The sequence below is a fragment of the Micromys minutus genome, assembly GCF_963924665.1.
Source record: "Micromys minutus genome assembly, chromosome: 30".
Lineage (NCBI taxonomy): Eukaryota > Metazoa > Chordata > Mammalia > Rodentia > Muridae > Micromys > Micromys minutus.
The window spans coordinates 32164066-32182212 of record NC_137965.1 but is presented as its reverse complement, the minus strand read 5'-3'; the positions used below and the strand labels follow the sequence as shown (position 1 = coordinate 32182212).

The following is an 18147-nucleotide window of genomic DNA, read 5'->3' as shown; positions in this document are numbered from 1 at the left end:
CAATGGTTTAGAGACAAAGCCTGAGAATCCACCAGATGGCAAAAATTTTTGAAAAAAAGAAACTAAAGGTCTAGAAATTCTATAAATCCAAATTACAGCAGAAAACTCCCCAAATCTAAACATAGACTTTGAAACAAAAGTTACCTTGAAATCCAAATGGACATAATCAGAGTAGAACACATAATATAGTCAAGATATAAAAAACACAAAACAATGAATATTAAAATCCATATAATGTATGTACCACTCTTGGACATATACCCAAAAGACACTCCAACATATAACAAGGAAATATGCTCTACCATGTTCATCGTACCCGTATTTTTAATAGCCAGAAGCTGGAAAGAACTCAGATGTTCTTCAGCAGAGGAATGGATACAGAAAGTGTGGTACATCTACACAGTGGAGTACTAGTCAGCTATTAAAAACAATGACTTTATGAAATTCCTAGACAAATGGGCAATACTAGAAACTATCATCCTGAGTGAGGTAACCCACTCACAAAGGAACACACATGGTATGCAATCACTGATAAGTGGATACTAGCCCAAAAAGTTCTGAATACCCAAGAAACAACTCACAGACCTTATGACGCTCAAAAAGAAGGAAGGCCAGAAAGTGGATGCCTCAGGCCTTCTTAGAAGGTAGAACAAAGCATTCACAGGAAAAAATATAGGGACAAAAAGATGGTCATGGATTGAAAAAGAGATCACTCAGAGACTGCCTCACCTGGTGATTCACCCCATATGCAGCCACCAAACTCAAGAACTATTGCTGATGCTAAGAAGTGCTCACCAGCAGGATCCAGATATGGATACCCCAATGGAGGCTCTGCCCAAGTCATACAGATACAGTTGGGAGTGCTTGCAGCAAACCATCATACTGAACATGGGGACCCCAATAAAGGAGCTAGAGAAAGGACTGAAGGAGCTGAAAAGTTTTGTAACCCCATGGGAAGGACAATATTATCAACCAACCAAACCTCCACAGCTCCCAGGGACTGAATCATGAACCAGTGGATATGCAGAGACCCCTGGCTCCGGTGCATATGCAGCAGAGGATGGCACTGTCCGTGGGAGGAGAGGCCTTTGGTCCAGTAAAGGCACATTTTCCCAGTGTATGGGGAATGCCAACTCACTGAGGAGTAGAGGGTGGTTGAAAGAGGGAGCATCTTCATGAAAGCGAGTGGAGGGGAGGGGAAATCTAAATTCAGAGAATATTGAATTAAAACAAGGCAAAAGAGCCCCAAAAGAATCCATAACGAAAAAACACCAACTCACTTATAAAAGCAGAAATATCAGAACAATGTCAGTTTTCTCAGCAACTCTAAAAGGCAGAAAAATGTGGGATGATGTATTTCAAGATTTGAAACCGATTAACTCAGCTATATTAGCTATATTATTATTATTATTAACTATATCCAGTAAAATTCTGCCATGAAACTGGTAAGACAGTAAGGGTTCCATATAAATACAAAGGATTGTCATGACCACCACACAAGCCTCTTAGAAGATGACAAAATTAATATCACACACAGAGAAGGAAGAAAGAAGCTATCAGTCACAGAGGTACAGGAAATAATACATTTCATGAGAGGAAGAGATAAACAAGACAGGAAGGGGGAAATGGTGCCCAACACAGGAAAACAGCAAACCCCAACATTAATGAAGCAGAAAGGGAGGAGCAAACAATCTGACCAACAAGTCAGTAAAATGCTCACCTTACAGGTAGGAGAACCTCAGTTCAGTCCTCAAATCCACAAGGAAAGAAAGCCAGGTATGAGCCAGGAAGGGAGCACAGTGGTTAAGAACACCCCTATCAGGATGCTCACAACCACCTATAATTCTAGCTCTAAGAAACCCTATGCCTTCTTCTGGCCTCTTTGGGCATTTGTGTGCACATACCCACACACAGAAACACATAATAAAAAACTTAAATGTTTAAAACATAAGATCCAAATGTGGTAGCATATGCCTATGATAATTGTGCTGGGAGACAGAGATAGGTGGTTATCGAGGGCTCATAGGTCAGCCAACCTTGCATACTTGGCAAGCTCCTGGATATTGAGGTGTATTTTATCAAAAAAATAAGTGGACATATATGCAAATACACATAAATGTAATAAGGGTTGGGTAGATAGTTCAGTGATTTAAATGCTTACTATGTGAGTGTGAAGACAAGAGTTTAGATCCCTGAAAATAACATAAAATGTCAGATGGACATGGACTGCCACTTGTAATTCCAGTCTGGGAATGCAAAGATAAGGAATCCCCACAACAAGTTGGCTAGGAAGATTCATCCTATTGGTGAGCTTTGGGCTTGATTGAGAGACCCTGCTTCCCTTATTTATAAAAGCCAGAAGTGGGAAAGAACACAGAGGAATGGATACAGAAATTGTGGTAAATTTACAATGGCTTCATGAAGTTCCTAGACAAATGGGTGGAACTTGAAGCTATCATCCTGAGTGAGGTAACCCAGTCACAAAAGAGCACTCACAGTATGTACTCACTGACAAACAGATACTAGCCCAAAAAGCTCAGAATACCCAAGAAATACTTTACAGATCTTATGAAGCTCAAAAAGAAGGAAGGCCAGAAAGTGGATGCCTCAGTTATTTTTAGAAGGGAGAATAAAACACTCATGGGAGGAAATAAAGGGACAAATAGAGGAGCAGGTATTGGAGAAAAGATCATCCAGAGACTGCCTCACCTGGAGATACATCCCATATGCAGCCACCCAACCCAAGCACTACTAATGATGCCAAGAAGTGCTTACTGGCAGGAACCTGATAGGGATGCCTCCTCAGAGTCTCTGCCAGAGCCATACTGATACAGAGGAGAATGCTTGTAACTAACCATCAGACTGAACACGGGGACCCCTATGAAGAAACTAGAGAAAGGACTGAAGGAGCTGAAAGGGTCTGCAACACCATAGGAAGAACAAAATGATCAACTAACCAAACCCACCACAGTTCCCAGAGACTAAAACACCAACCAACGAGTTTTCATGGAGAGACCCATGGCCCCAGGTGCATATGCAGCAGAGGATAGCATTCTCTGGTGTCAATGGGAGGAGAGGTCTTTGGTCCAGTGAAGGCTTGTTACCCCAGTGTAGGGGAATGCCAATGTGCTGAGATGGAAGAGGGTGGTTGGGAGTGGGAGCACCTTCATGGAGGCAATGGGAGGGGGAGGGGGATGGAATTGGGGGAAGGGGATAACATTTGAAATGTAAATACAGAGAAGATCCAATAAAAAAGGAGACCCTGCTTCAGTGAATAAGATGAAAGAGCAACCAAGGGTGATCCAAGGCATTTACCTCAGGCTTCTACATCCACTCATGTACATAGATGTGTCTAGATACATATGCAAATATACATATATGCATGCCACACATACACATGAAGATAAAAATAGAGTAATAGCATTTTACTGAGACAAAATAGAAAAATTATTAATATTGTATTAATGTTGTTTTCCAGTTAAACTAGTTATCAAATCCAAACATATGTATGTTGCACATGGGAATGTAAAGATTAAAATCTCCATTTTGGGAAATCCTCAGATATTTTGTTCTCTGAATCTCCCCCATGTCTTCCCTGTATTTGTAGGTTAACACAGAAATGGGTTGCAGACTGAACAGTTGATAGTCAGAGTAACCTTTTAGATCCAAAAAGGGGTTAAATGTGTTATGTGAACCAAACCTTTGCCTGAAGTCCAAGGTCAATGGTAAAGGGAGAACTGTGAATCTTTCTGTTTAAAAAAAAAAAAAATGTGTGAAAGTCCCATGCTGATGGGTGTCACGCCTCAGCCACCACATCCTGAGCATCTCCTCACCCACTGGACTCCGTGCACACACACTGCTCAGCACCGGACTGGCCACTGTTATGCTGCCAATACGCACTGTCCTACTCTGCCTTGGTGAGTCTTTCATTAAAGGGGAGAGAAATCAAGAGCCGGTGTGGAGGGAGACCATATGTCATTGTCACTGTTTTCTAGGGTTATGTCTGAGCCAGAGGATCAACACTGAAAAGCGTAAGTCCTTCCCCCAGAGTCTCAGGGTCATTCTTATGGGTTCATTTTAGAGGTCCATCTGAGAGCCTCCAGAGACAGAAGCAAGCACTCTGCCACAGTAGGATGGCCTTAAGTGGGTGGCTGAGAAAAAAATGGTATAAATAGGTAAATGTTTCACCTGGGATGTCTTCCTCTGGTTTCTTTTCAGAGACTCTCCCAAAACCCATCATCTGGGCCAAACCCAGTATCATGGTCACAAGAGGAAACTCGGTGAACATCTGGTGTCAGGGGGCTCAGAGTGCTTCTGAGTATCAGCTGTACTTTGAAGGAAGTTTTTTTGCCATGGCAAGACCAGAGCCATCTAGATCAAGGTATAAAGTCAAGTTCTTCATTTCACAAATGACTTCACATACTGCAGGGAGCTACACCTGCTTCTATCAGAGTGGAGAGCTCTGGTCAGAATCAAGCAATCACCTGAAACTGATAGTAACTGGTAAGTGTTTTGGTTTTTAGACATAATATCACCTTGACATGACCACTGGGAGTGCCTTGTATATGAATACTGAAACCTATCTAAGCCCCACTCTGACACACCCTGGGTTCTTAGTAGGAGCAGTAGACTGCAAATTTCCAGGCAATTCTAGTGTTTTGAGTGCTAGGGACCAAACTCAGAGACATAAGTGGAGATGCAGAAGTTGTGATCTATGTGTCTTAATCTCAATAGATTGTGGACCCATGTGAGACAAGCAAAAGTATAGGAAACAGAAGGAGCCCATATTCCAAAGAGTGATATCTGATCATAAGGATAGGGAAACAGATTAAGAAGTTGGGGTGTGATAATGCTTTATATATACCAGTCCTGCTTTTCTCACAGGTTTGTATGACACACCCAACCTCTGGGTTCATCCAGGGCATGAAGTAACCTTGGGGGAGAATGTTACCTTCTCTTGCCAGCTAAAGACTGCAACAAGCAAATTTTTTCTGCTCAAGGAGAGAGGATCCAACCATGTCCAGCATAAATATGGGAACAACCAAGCAGAGTTCCCCATGGGCCCGGCAACAAGGGCTCACAGAGGAACATACAGATGCTTTGGCTCTTACAACAACTATGTATGGTCTTTTCCCAGTAAGCCAGTGACACTACTCATCACAGGTAAAGACAATCTTACCCGTATCTTAATCACAATCCTAAGGAATGCCCCTAATAGTAATAAAAAGGGTAGCAAAATTCTCTACTTCTTAGAGATCCAAATGGGCATTTGGAACACCAAAGGGGCAGAGGGACAAAGAAAGATGAAGGAATAGAGGATAGAAGAGGAATCCAAAACTTCTCACTTTTTAATAGTATTCTCCATTTCTAGGAGGCGTTGAAAGTACCAGCCTTGCGAGTACAGATCCTACTTCTCTTGGTGAGTCATTTCTAATTTCACCAAAATGGAGCTGTGGAATTGGCTGTTGGTTTAGTGCTTTCCACACAAGTTTGAAAACCCAGGTTCGATCCACAGTATTCATATACAGCCCAGACATGGTACCTTATTCCTGTAATCTTAGTTCTATGGGGGAAGGGAGGGAGGGAGGGAGGAAGGGAGGAAAGGAGAGAGGGAGGGAGGGAGGGAGGGAGAAGAGAAAGGGGGGATTCCTGGGGCTCAACAGCAAGCTAGTCTAGTTGAATTTCTAGGTTTATTGAAAGATCCTGTCTCACAAACTAAGGTAGAAATGATTTTATCTCTGACCTACATACATACACACACACACACACACACACACACACACACACAGCATGGAAAAGATCAAAGCTTTCTCACAACTCTAAAAATGTGATATTTACTCAGAACATTCATTAGTGCACAGCACCTACTGCATTCATTCAGCCAAACACCCTGGCATTAGTGAAGCTTATACCCCAACAATAAGAAACAAACCAAGAGTCAAGTCAGGACCAATAAATGGGTTCTCTACCACACACAGAGAAAGCAGTGATGGAAGAAAGTATTTTAAATTGATCACGAGGAAAGATCCAATGTGAAAAATGGTTTCCCAGAGTAGTAAGTCTCTAAGATAAAGGCAACTGGAAAAATTACCCGGAAGTACAGAGGGAGAGAGATTCATGGCCATGTGGAGATAGCCTCAGGCAGGAAGATGATTTGGGTGAAATAGAACAGTGGGGAGGCCAATGGGTTTGAAAATACTTGTGTAGGCTAATTTCATTTCATTTTTTAACTCTGTTAAATATTTGAGAATTGCCTACAACCTTCCAGTCTTATTCAAATCATCGTAAATTCACCCCCTCCTGACTCAACTTTTATGTCTTTTCTTAAATTCATCAAATAAATGTGTGTTCTGCATAGCTCTTGAGTATGTAGCCTTCCAGCATGGTCAACCTACCAAGGGGCAGCCCCCTAGCAGAAAACAAATGCCAAAGATTCACACAGGGCTGGAACTTTGAGCCTATATCCTCTCTCCATGTTGAATATGGATGTGTCTTGAGCTTGTACAGGTCTTATGAATGCTAACATAACAGCTGTGGATTTGCATGAGCAGCTGTTCTGTTGTGGTCACAAGACATTGGCTCCTTGTTGTCATGCACCACCTCTGGCTCTTACAAACTTTCAACCTCTTCTCATATAATAATCCCTGGTTCTTAGGAGGAAGGGTGTGATAAAGCCTCTTTAGGACAGGGAATAACACAGACTCTTATTCTCTGACCTCTGTATTAGTTACCTTCTTTTCTAGTGATAATTTCTGTTGCTCCAATAAAACACCCTGGCCAAAAGCAACTCTGAAAATGAAAAGACTTAGTTAGCTTCTGCTTCTAAGTCTCATGCCATCGTGGTGAAGAAATCAAGAGAAGAGCTCAAGTGGCTACTTATACCACAGCCACAGTCAAACACAGAGAGAAACAAATACATTTATGATGCCTGCTTCAACTCTGATCAGGTTTTCTCCTGCCCTACATTATTCATACACTCCTGCCCAGGAAATGGTGACATCCACAAAGGGCTGGGTCTTCATCCACCAATTATCAATGCAATCCTGCACAGATGTAGTCATAGGCCAACCTGAACTAAATAATTTCTCACTTGACCTCTCTTTTCAGGAAATTCTAGATTGTGGCAAATTGACATTTAAAACTACTGTCCATCACAGCGGTGATGATGGGATTGGGGGAAGTTTACATCAGTAAAGAAAATATGTGAATTTGTCTTCATTGATGAGAAAGAAATTGCATTGGATATTGAAAAATGAGGCTTTCCTAGAGGAGCTGTCTGGCAATGCAGACACCTGTATTAATTATCACTGTAGATAAATTCACACTTGAGTTCATCTATTTCTTTACCATTCTACTGTATAAAAGCCCTAAAACCTGGAATTTACCAGATAAAACCCCTAAAGCCTGATATTCTGGGTGGGGTCCAACCTGGGAATGCCATAGCATGCAATATAAAAGAAGAGAGGTTTCTATGGAAGAATTGACCACCATCCTCTGTTGATCACTTTTTTTCATTCCATAGCCTCAGATTATTGGGAATTTGACCTTTCAACCAAAGAATCAGGATTACAGAAAGGTAAGTAAAAGTCTAAAACCATATTCTCTGAGAAAGGTAAAGGGAAAAGCAAGACGGTCAAAGAAAAGGGAGGATGGGGTGGGTGTAACCTCTATCAGCAACTCAACCTGTCTTCTGAATCCAGACTCTAACTTCTGGGATCACATAACCCAGAATCTCATTCGGATTGGTCTGGCATGCATAATTCTGGTGGCCCTAGTATGGCTTCTGACCGAAGACTGGCTCAGCAAAAGGAACGATCATGAGGAGGCCAACAGATTAGCAAGCTGGGAATTCAGGAGAAGACGATAATGCAGCATTACCATGAAGAGGATTAAAGAGGAAACTGAAGGCAACTCCTGGGCCCATGTGAGCTGTATGTTGCCCACTGGATGAAGAAAGAGGTCTTTACAAGAGTGAAGGGGTATGAGTGTTGCTAAAGGATGTGGTGAGACACCTCTAAGTCTCTACTGCAGACAAGTTCTCACTGTCTCTGTTAAGCTTTATGTACTTTAACACATATTTACTGCAAGTTATACTTTCAACTACTCTGTTTTTTCCTAGAAATAAATACATCCCAATGTGATGGCCATGAGAATATTTTCTTTCTACTTTGGGTCATATCATTGGGTTTTTTTTTCTAATTTTATTTGTTTATTTTATGTACATGGGTGTTTTTCAGGCATGTATGTCTGTGTACCAAATGTGTAGCTGGTGTCAGATCCCCAAGGACTCGGGTTAAGATGACTGTGAACCAGCCAACCATTGGACTGAGCACAGGGATCCCAATGGAGGAGTTAGAGAAAGGACTGAAAGAGCAGAGGGTGTTTGCAACCCCATAGGAAAAACAACAATATCAACCAACCAGAACCTCCAGAGCTCCCAGGGACTAAACCACCAACCAAACAGTACACATGGAGGGACCCGTGGCTCCAGTCACACATGTAACAGAGGATGGCATTGTCTGGCATCAATAAAAGGAGAGGCCCTTGGTCCTGAGAAGGCTCGATTATCCCAGTGTAGGGAAATTCCAGGGTGGTGAAGTGGGAGGGGGTAGGTGGGAGGGGAGCATCCTCATAGAAGCAGGGGGAGGGGGGTAGGATAGGGATTTCCAGAGGGGAAATCAGGAAAGGGGATAACATTTGAAATATAAATACATAAAATATCCAATAAAAAAGAGGAAAAAAGAGGACTGTGCTACCATGGATGTTGGGAATTGAACTTAAGTTGTCTGGAGGAGCAACAAGTGCTCTTAACTACTAATCATATCTCCAGCTCCATCCTCAATGTTTTATAGTGTGTGTGTGTGTGTGTGTGTGTGTGTGTGTGTGTGTGTGTGTATGCACACATATGTACATATATGCAACATCACTCAAATGAAGGTCAGAGTACACCTTTGTGAAGTTAATTTTCTATTTCCACTTTCTAACAATTGTTTTTTAAGAACATAATTATATCTCCTCCCTTCATTTTCCTCCCTTCAATTATTCCCCATCCCTCTCCTTTCTCCCTTTCAACAACAATGCTGATAAGTACACATACACTGTCCTGGCTAGTATTACATAAAGTTAACACATGTTGCTGGTTATGGTCATATCTAACACTTTGTCCACTCCGTGAATCACTTCTCTAGTTTCTCATTGCTTATCTTCAAATGGTTATGATAATGTTATGTTTTCTGTCAGGTGCCATCTAGAAAAGGCTAAGGCTATCAGGTAGACTTCCTGGAGGGGGCCTACCTTATTTCACGGCCTCAGATAAGTGAGCTCAGAGAGGCAAGATCCCAAACAAACATCACCTCAGGATTGCTTCTTGCAGCCAATATGCTTTCTTTTCCCTATCGCTATCACATAGCCTAACAATTCCTGAACATAAGCCTACACTATTGGCCAGATTTCCTGAAGAATAACATAAAAATGCACTTTCATAAATCGGTGCTATTTCAGATGAATTAATGATTTTGTAGAGTTCCTCATTTGATTCAATTAATCTTAGGAAGAACATTTTGAGAGACAGTTTTAGTTGTTTGCTAGAAGATATAATAAAGTTAAAATGAAGATTAGAATGTGCCCATTCCTCATAATAGTAAGTAAAGGCTGAACTATAAGAAATAAGTGAGCATTCGCTGCGCGCTCTCCGGCTAGGGAGGATGTTGGGGTCATCGCTCCCCGATGCCCTGGCCCTCTCGCTCTTGCTGGTCTCTGGCTTGCTCCTCCCAAGGCCAGGTGCTGCTCAGAGCTGCTCAGAACGAACCAAGAACTGTCAGTGAAGAGGTCATTATTCGAGAGAGCCTCCTTCCTGTCACCCTGAAGTGTAAGCTCACCTCCAGCTCTCACACCCTTATATACAGCTAATGGACAAGGAATGGGGTAGAACTCACTGTCGCCGGAAGTAATGGCAGCAACGTGGGATACAGGGTCAATAAGCCAAGAGCTGAGGGTTCAGGCGAGTAGCACTGTGTTTATCTTTCCATCAGCGCTCCTAAAGCGAAAGCCACCACTGAAGTGAAAGCTGCTTCTGACATCACTGGACATAAACGGAGTGAAAACAAGAATGAGGGGCAGGATGCTATGTTGCACTGCAAGTCAGTTGGCTACCCCCACCCAGACTGGATATGGTGCAAGAAGAATGGTGTGTTAGAGATTTCCAGCAGCTCTGGGTCACTTCTTCATCATCAACAAGGAGAATGACACTAAATTGGATATTGTGAATCTTCAAATCACAGAAGATCCTGGACAGTATGAATGTAATGCCACCAACTCCATTGGCTCTGCCTCCGTTTCCACTGTCCCCAGGGTATGGAGCTACCTTGTCCCACTTTGGCCTCTCTTAGGAATTCTGGTTGAAATCCTCAACATTGTTGTGTATGAGAAGAAGAAGGGGCCAGATGAGGTTCCTGATGAAAAGGAAACAGCCAGGCCCATAAAAACCAACTCTACCAACAATCGCAAAAATAAAATCTTGCGCCAGAGAAACACAAATTAAGTACTGCTTTTAATCTCTTTGGGTTCCTGAAAAAAGATGAGAAAATGACCTGCTGAGTTTTCTGCTTGGAACTCTTTGGTCTCTCCCTCTCAAGTGAGCAACACAATGGTCACCTAAAGCATGCCTTCTTTAGCCTCTCCTATAAATGACCTAACCAGGTACATTTTAAACAATGCTTCAGTGTAGAAGGTGTAAACTATTTGGGGCTTGGTGTGTTGTGAATGTTGCTTTTCTCTCCCTTTATTATAATATTTAAATAGAAGTGGAAAGGTCCTCTGAGGATCCAATCATGCATGCGCCATTTTTTACTTATGCAGCTGTTAAAATGGCAAAGCTCTAAATGCACTGCTGCCATCTAGTGATCATTTTGTAAAGTACAGCAAAACCTACAGATATATACTATATATCTTGGGGGGGGGAGAAATTCAAAATAAAGTCATGATTGTTTCGTTTTAAGCTGCTAACACTCATTCCTCATTATTTGTTGTCAGATGAGGAAGCTGCAGTTCTGCTACAAAAAGATAAGAGTATAAGCTCAAGTCTGTCATTCTAAGGGCTTACCCTATAACTTTAAGAACCTGGAGCAGTCCACTGAACGGCTGAGATTAATTGCAGTATACATGTACGATTGCTCTTTGTATTTTTTTTCTCAGTTTATTCAATTAGCAGAAGCTTAGCAAAGGTAGCAAGACAAAAAGGTTAAACACACATATTCAAGTCAAGTACTGCTAAACTCAGTAGAGCTTAGAAATTTATAAATATTATTTATTAAGCATTTCTCATTCAAACATATGTTGATACTTGTCTAAAATTTTGAGAAGCCTGATATTGAGCAGAGTTTAAAAAGACATAAGTAATTACACAGACCTCTCTAAGACTGTTTATGTTAGCCCCAGACTAGCTTTATAAACTAAAGATTTTATTTATTTTTTTAATTTTATTTTTAAAAAAACAAAGATAAAAGAACAAATTTTAAGCATTTTTGCATAAATGTATACAAATACATTTTTGTCAGTGCTTGGCTTTTTTTTTTAAGGTATGACACTCTGCATTAAGGTCTTACTGGTTACAATGAGCAAAAAGTACATGTAAAACAGGATGTAACCTGGAATTAGTCAACGTGTTCTTGGTGTGTAACGATTGAGTATAATGTTTTTTTTCTTGAACTTCACACAGTCTGTGGGTTGTTTCTGGGGTAGGCCAAGCTTTCTGGGGTTAGTATCCCATTATCAGTGACTGCATATTATGTCTGTTCTTTTGTGACTGGCTTATCTCACTCAGGATGATATTCTCTAGATGCAACCATTTTCTTAAGAATTTGGTTAAGTCATTGTTTCTGATGGCTGAGTAGTACTCCATTGTGTAAATGTACCACGATTTTTGTATCCATTCATCTACTGAAGGACATCTGGGTTCTTTCCAGATTCTGGCTATTATAAACAGAGCTGCTATGAACATTGTGGTGCATGTATCTTTGTTATATATTGGATTGTCTCTGGGGTATATGCCCAGAAGTGGAATAGCTGGATCTTCAGGTAGTACTATGTCCAATTTTCTGAGGAACTGCCAGACTGATTTCCAGAGTGGTTGTATCAGTTTACAACCCCACCAGCAGTGGAGAAGTGTTCCTATTCCTCCACAGCTTCGCCAGCATCTGCTGTCATCTGAGTTTTGGATCTTGGCCAATCTGACTGGTGTGAGGTGGAATCTCAGGGTTGTTTTGATTTGCATTTCCCTGATGGCCAAGGATGTCGAGCACTTCCTTAGATGTTTCTCAGCCATTCCATATTCCTCTATTGAGAACGTTTTGTTTAGCTCTATACCCCATTTTTTAATAGGGCTGTTTGATTCTCTGGTGTCTAGCTTTTTGAGTTCTTTGTATACCTTGGATATTAGGCCTCTATCTGATGTGGAGTTGGTAAAGATCTTTTCCCATTGTGTTGGCTGAAGTTTTGTTTTCTTGACAATGTTTTTAGCCTTACAGAAACTTTGCAATCTCATTAAGTCTCATTTGTTAATCTTTGACCTTAGAGCTTGAGCCATTGGTGTTTTGTTCAGAATATTTTCTCCTGTGTCTATGTGTTCTAAGGTTTTCCCTACTTTCTCATCTAATAGCTTCAGTGTATATGGTTTAATGTGGAGATCTTTGATTCACTTACACTTGAGCTTTGTACAAGGAGATAAGAAAGGATCTATTTTCATTCTTCTGCATGCTGAGTGCCAGTTGGACCAGCACCATTTGTTGAATATGTTGTCCTTTTTCCATTGAATGTTTACAGCTCCTTTGTCAAAAATCAAGTGACCATATACATGAGGGCTTATTTCTGGATCTTCTATTCTATTCCATTGATCCACATGCCTATTTCTGTACCAGTACCATGCAGTTTTCAGCACAATTGTCTTGTGATATAGCTTGAGGTCAGGTATAGTTATTCCCGCATATGCTTTCTTGTTGTTGAGGATGGATTTTGCTATTCTAAGTCTTTTGTTATTCCAAATGAAATTGCACATTGATCTTTCCAACTCAGTGAAGAACTGGGTTGGAATTTTGATGGGCATTGCATTGAATCTGTAGATTGCTTTTGGTAAAATTGCCATTTTTAGAATGTTGATCCTTCCAATCCATGAGCATGGGAGATCTTTCCATTTTCTGAGATCTTCCTCAATTTCCTTCTTTAGAGGTTTGAAGTTCTTGTCATACAGGTCCTTCACTTGCTTAGTTAAAGTCACACCAAGGTATTTCATAGTTTTTGTGACTATTGTGAAGGGTATCTTTTCCCTAATTTCTTTCTCCACATGTTTTTCCTTTAAATATAGGAAGGCTACTGATTTGTTAGAATTAATTTTGTATCCAGCCACTTTGCTGAACTTGTTTATCAGCTATAGGAGTACTCTGGTGGAATTTTTGGGGTCACTTAAGTACACTATCATGTCATCTGCAAAGAGTGATGTTTTTACTTCTTCCTTTCCTATTTGTATACTTTTGATTTCCTTTTGCTGTCTAATTGCTCCAGCAAGGACTTCCAGTACTATGTTGAATAGGTAGGGGGAGGGTGGGCAGCCTTGTCGAGTCCCTGATTTTAGTGGGATTGCTTCAAGTTACTCACTGTTAAGTTTGATGTTGGCTGTTGGTTTGCTGTATATTCCGTTTATTATGTTTAGGTATGGACCTTGGATTCCTGTTCTTTCCAAGACTTTTAGCATGAAGAAGTGTTGAATTTTGTCAAATGCTTTCTCAGCATCTAGTAAGATGACCATGTGATTTTGTTCTTTGAGTTTGTTTATATGGTGGATTACATTGATGGATTTCCTTATATTAAACCATCCCTGCATCCCAGGGATGAAGCCTACTTGGTCATGGTGAATGATCATTTTGATGTGTTCTTGGATTCGGTTTGCAAGGATTTTTTTGAGTATTTTTGCATCAATGTTTATAAGTGAGATTGGTCTGAAGTACTCTTTCCTTGTAGGGTCTTTGTGTAGTTTAGAAACAAGGCTTATTGTAGCCTCAAAAAAATGAGTTAGGTAGTATTCCATCTGATTCTATCTTGTGAAATAGTTTGGAGAGTATTGGTATTATTTCAGCAATAAATGTCTGATAAAATTCTGCACTGAGCCCATCTGGACCTGGGCTTTTTTTTTTTTTTTTTTTTTTTTTTTTGGTTGGGAGGCTTTTGATGACTGCCTCTATTTCCTTAGGTGTTATGGGATTATTTAGATGGTTTATCTGGTCTTGGTTTAACTTTAGGATCTTATGTATGTCTAGGAATTCATCCATTTCCTCCAAATTTTGCAGCTTTGTGGAGTATAGGCTTTTGTATTAGGATCTGATGATTTCTTGAATTTCCTCAGTTTCAGTTGTTATTTCTCCACTTTCCTTTCTGATTTTGTTAATTTGGATACTCTCTCTTTGCCCTCTAGTTAGTCTGGCTAAGGGTTTATCAATCCTATTAATTTTCTCAAAGAATCAGCTCTTGGTTTTGTTGATTTTTTCAATGGTTCTTTTTCGTTTCTATTTGGTCTATTTCTGCCCTAAGTTTGATTATTTCTTGCCGTCTACTCCTCTTGGGTGTTTCTGCTTTCTTCTGTTCCAGAGCTTTCAATTGTGCTGTCAGGTTGCTAGTGTAGGCTCTCTCTAGTTTCTTAATGGAAGCAAAAAGAGCTGAGTTTTCCTCTCAGTACTGCTTTCATTTCATCACATAGGTTTGGGTATGTCCTGTTTTCATTTTCATTGAATTCTAGAAAATCCTTGATTTCTTTATTTATTTCTTCTTTGACCCTGCTATTGATTAACAGAGCGTTGTTTAGTTTTTATGTGCATGTGGGCTTTGTTGTTGTCTTTGTTGTTAAAGATCAGCCTTAGACCATGGTGATCTGAGAGGATGCATGGGAGTATTTCAATCTTCTTATAACCCTTGAGGCTCATTCTGTGTCCAATTATGTGGTCAATTTTTGAGAAGGTGCCGTGAGGTGCTGAGAACAAGGTGTATTTTTTTATTTTAGGATGATATGTTCTGTAGATATCTATTAATTCCACTTGGTGCATAGTCTCTGCTAGTTTCACTGTGGCCTTGTTCAGTTTCTGTTTCCATGATCTGTCCATTGGTGAGAGTGGGGTATTAAAGTCTCCCACTATTATGGTGTGGGGTGAGATGTATTTTTTGAGCTTTAGTAGGGTTTCTTTTATGAATGTGGGTGCTTTTGTATTTGGAGCATATATGTTAAAGATTGAGAGTTCCTCCTGACAGATTTCCCCTGTAATGAGTAAAAAGTGTCCTTCCTTATTTTTCTTTTTTTTTTTTTTTTTTTTTTTTTTTTTTTTTTTTTTTTTTGATAACTTTTGTTTGGAAATTTACTTTACTCAATATTAGAATAGCCACTTCAGCTTGCTTCTTGGGGCTGTTTGCTTGGAAGTTTTTTTCCTGCCCTTTTACTCTGAGATAGTGTGTCTTTGTCTCTGAGATGAGTTTCCTGTATGCAGCAAAATGCTGGATTTTGTTTATGTATCCAATCTGATAGCCTATGTCTCTTTATTGGAGAATTGAGTCCATTTATATTAACAGATATTGAGGAATAGTGGTTGCTGTTTCCTGCTATCTTTGCTTTTAGAGGTAGAATTATGTCTGTGTGTCTTTCTTCTTTTAGTTTTCTTGCTTAGTTATTTTCTTGTTTTTTTCTAGGATGTAGTTTCTCTCCTTGTTTTGGGTTTTCCATCTATTATTCTTTGTAGGGCTGGATTTGTGGTCAGATATTGTGTAAATTTAGATTTGTCTTGAATATCTTCATCTCTCCATCGATGGTGATTGATAGTTTTGCTGGGTATAGCAGCTTGGGCTGGTACTTGTGCTCTCTTAAAGAGTGCATGATGTCTGTCCAGGCTCTTCTAGCTTTCATAGTCTCTGTTGAGAAATCGGGTGTGATTCTGATTGGTCCGCCTTTATATGTTACCTGACCTTTTTCCCTTACTACTTTTAGTATTCTTTCTTTGCTTTGGGCACTTGGTGTTTTGACTATTATGTGTCGGGAGGTATTTCTTTTCTGGTCCAACCTATTTGGAGTTCTGAAGGCTTCTTTTATGCTCGTGGTCATCTCATTCTTAAGGGTAGGGAAGTTTTCTTCTATGATTTTGTTGAAGATATTTACTGTGCCTCTTAGTTGATATTCTTCTCCCTCTTCTATTCCTATTATCCTCAAGTTTGGTCCTCTCATTGTGTCCTGGATCTCCTGAACATTTTGGGTTAGGAGCTTTTTGGTTTTTGCATCTTCTCTGACTGTTTCGTCTATGTTTACAATGTTGTCTTTGGTCCCCGAGATTGTCTCTTCCATCTCTTGTAGTCTATTGGAAATGCTTGCATCTGTGACTCCTGATTTCTTTTTTAGGTGTTCTACCTCTAGGGTTATCTCTTTTAGTGTTTTGTTTTTTTTTGTTTTTTTGTGTGTGTGTGTGTGTGTGTGTGTGTGTGTGTGTGTGTGTGTGTCAATTTCTGTTTTGAATTCCTTCTTTCATTCCTTCATCTCTTTGGTTCTGTTTTCCTCTAGTTCTTTGAGTTCTTTGAGTGTTTTTCTTGTTTCCTCTTTAAAAGCTTCTGATTCCTTTTGCTTTTCCTCCCGTTCTTGTTTAAAGATCTCTATCATCATCTTGAGGTATGATTTTAGGTCTGCGTCTTTTTTTTCTGCAGTGTTTGGCATTCCGCTGTTTGCTGTGATGGGAGAGCTGGGTACTGGTGTTGCCAGGTTGTCTTGGTTTCCTTGGAATATGCTCTTTTGCTTTCCTCTTGCCATCTTGTTGTCAGTGATATGTTCTTGCCTTTCCCTTGTACCTGGTCTGTGTCCCTAGATCTTTACTGGTCCAGGTGGCGGATGGTCTGAGCCCTGTTCTACGCCCCAAAACTGCCAGGAACAGAGGTCCCAATGCTGGGTTCTTGCTCCCTGGATCAGGCAGGGCAGGGGCATGATTTCCGTGCCCACATGGCAGAGATTTCTCTGCTCCCTGGCTACTCCGATCAACTTCTCACCAGGCCTGTACCTTTGGGGCCCCTATCCACTTTTAAATTCTCAACTCCCATATATTCAGCTTGAAGAAGCTTAACATGAGTCATCACCTGTTTTTCTGGACTTTGGGGGGGGGTAAAAGTGGGTATTGTAAGGTTATTTTTATAAAGAATTTAGAAATGGTCATAATGATACAGGGAAGAATTAGCCAGATTTGATTATACAGTCATAATCCTATTTTGGTAACTAAGCTAAAGTCATATCTTCATTGGTAAGAATCCTTCTAATGGATACAAAGTTAAAGTTATAATCTTTATAGTACTAAAGCTGATTTGACACAGATTTAAAGTTTAAACATTGGTTAAACAATCTAGTTGAGGGCTAGATAACAAGCTCATGGTTGAGTCATTAAATGGTACCTTTTTTAAAAGATGATTTCAATTTAAGATGGCCAAGAGTAGTCAAGGCTAAACAATTCAGAGATGCTGTATGTAGATAGATAATCTTCAAAGGCATCAGAAGTCAACACAATATGATATTTATAGACATTTTTAAAATTAAAAATCATTTAACTAGAGACCTGTCTGCTCCTGACTACGACCCTTCTTAGATTCTAAGAAGAAATTGAGCATCAGTGGAGTTGCTCCAGTTGTGGGGAGACAACCACTTGGCAAGAATTGCCTCATCCATCTACAGGCAATACTGTCCAGAAAGGGACACTTTTGCAGAACAGTCTTTGTTCTGTTTGCCAAGCCAAAATTATCAGCCCTTCAGATTTCTGCATTAAAAGGTCTGTCAGATATGATCCTGGACCAGAAGGCTGAAGACTGATGCTCCAAAGTTTTGAGAGAGGTTGGACTGTCCTAGTGATCAGCAGCAGTCTCTATATATTGTCTAGTTTTGGAAGCTGTGTTTTTTGCTTCTCATTATCAGGTAATATTAGTCACTCTGAGGTTGCTGAAGTTGTTGAAGACTGGTAGCCTCTTAGCCAGACCAGGTGTTTGGCATTAAGAAAGTTAATATAGATCTCAAAGGGTGATTTTCAAATAACATACAATCTAAAACCGAGCTATAAGTCGGATATAGAATTATAGTCTTTCAAAATAGATAAAAGG

At 40.2% G+C, this 18147-nt stretch overlaps 1 protein-coding gene and 1 pseudogene across 3 annotated transcripts; both read left to right on the top strand.

Moving 5' to 3' along the window:
• Positions 1–3883: 3883 nt before the first annotated feature.
• Positions 3884–7867, top strand: LOC308440064 (natural cytotoxicity triggering receptor 1; the record flags this gene model as incomplete). 2 transcript variants are annotated; one of them, XM_080942000.1, is made up of 7 exons in its annotated part: positions 3884–3917; positions 3996–4031; positions 4219–4503; positions 4885–5163; positions 5372–5419; positions 7523–7576; positions 7701–7867. In XM_080942000.1, the coding sequence occupies 7 exons, from the start codon at positions 3884–3886 to the stop codon at positions 7865–7867; spliced, it is 903 nt and encodes a 300-aa protein (XP_080798126.1). The 2 variants fall into 2 exon arrangements, with proteins under 2 accessions (XP_080798126.1, XP_080798127.1); XM_080942001.1 differs by lacking the exon at positions 3996–4031.
• A 1837-nt stretch (positions 7868–9704) lies between these two features.
• On the top strand, positions 9705–10540 carry LOC308439698 (neuroplastin-like; annotated as a pseudogene). The gene has a single exon. The product of its transcript is annotated as a neuroplastin-like (transcript).
• Positions 10541–18147: the final 7607 nt, after the last annotated feature.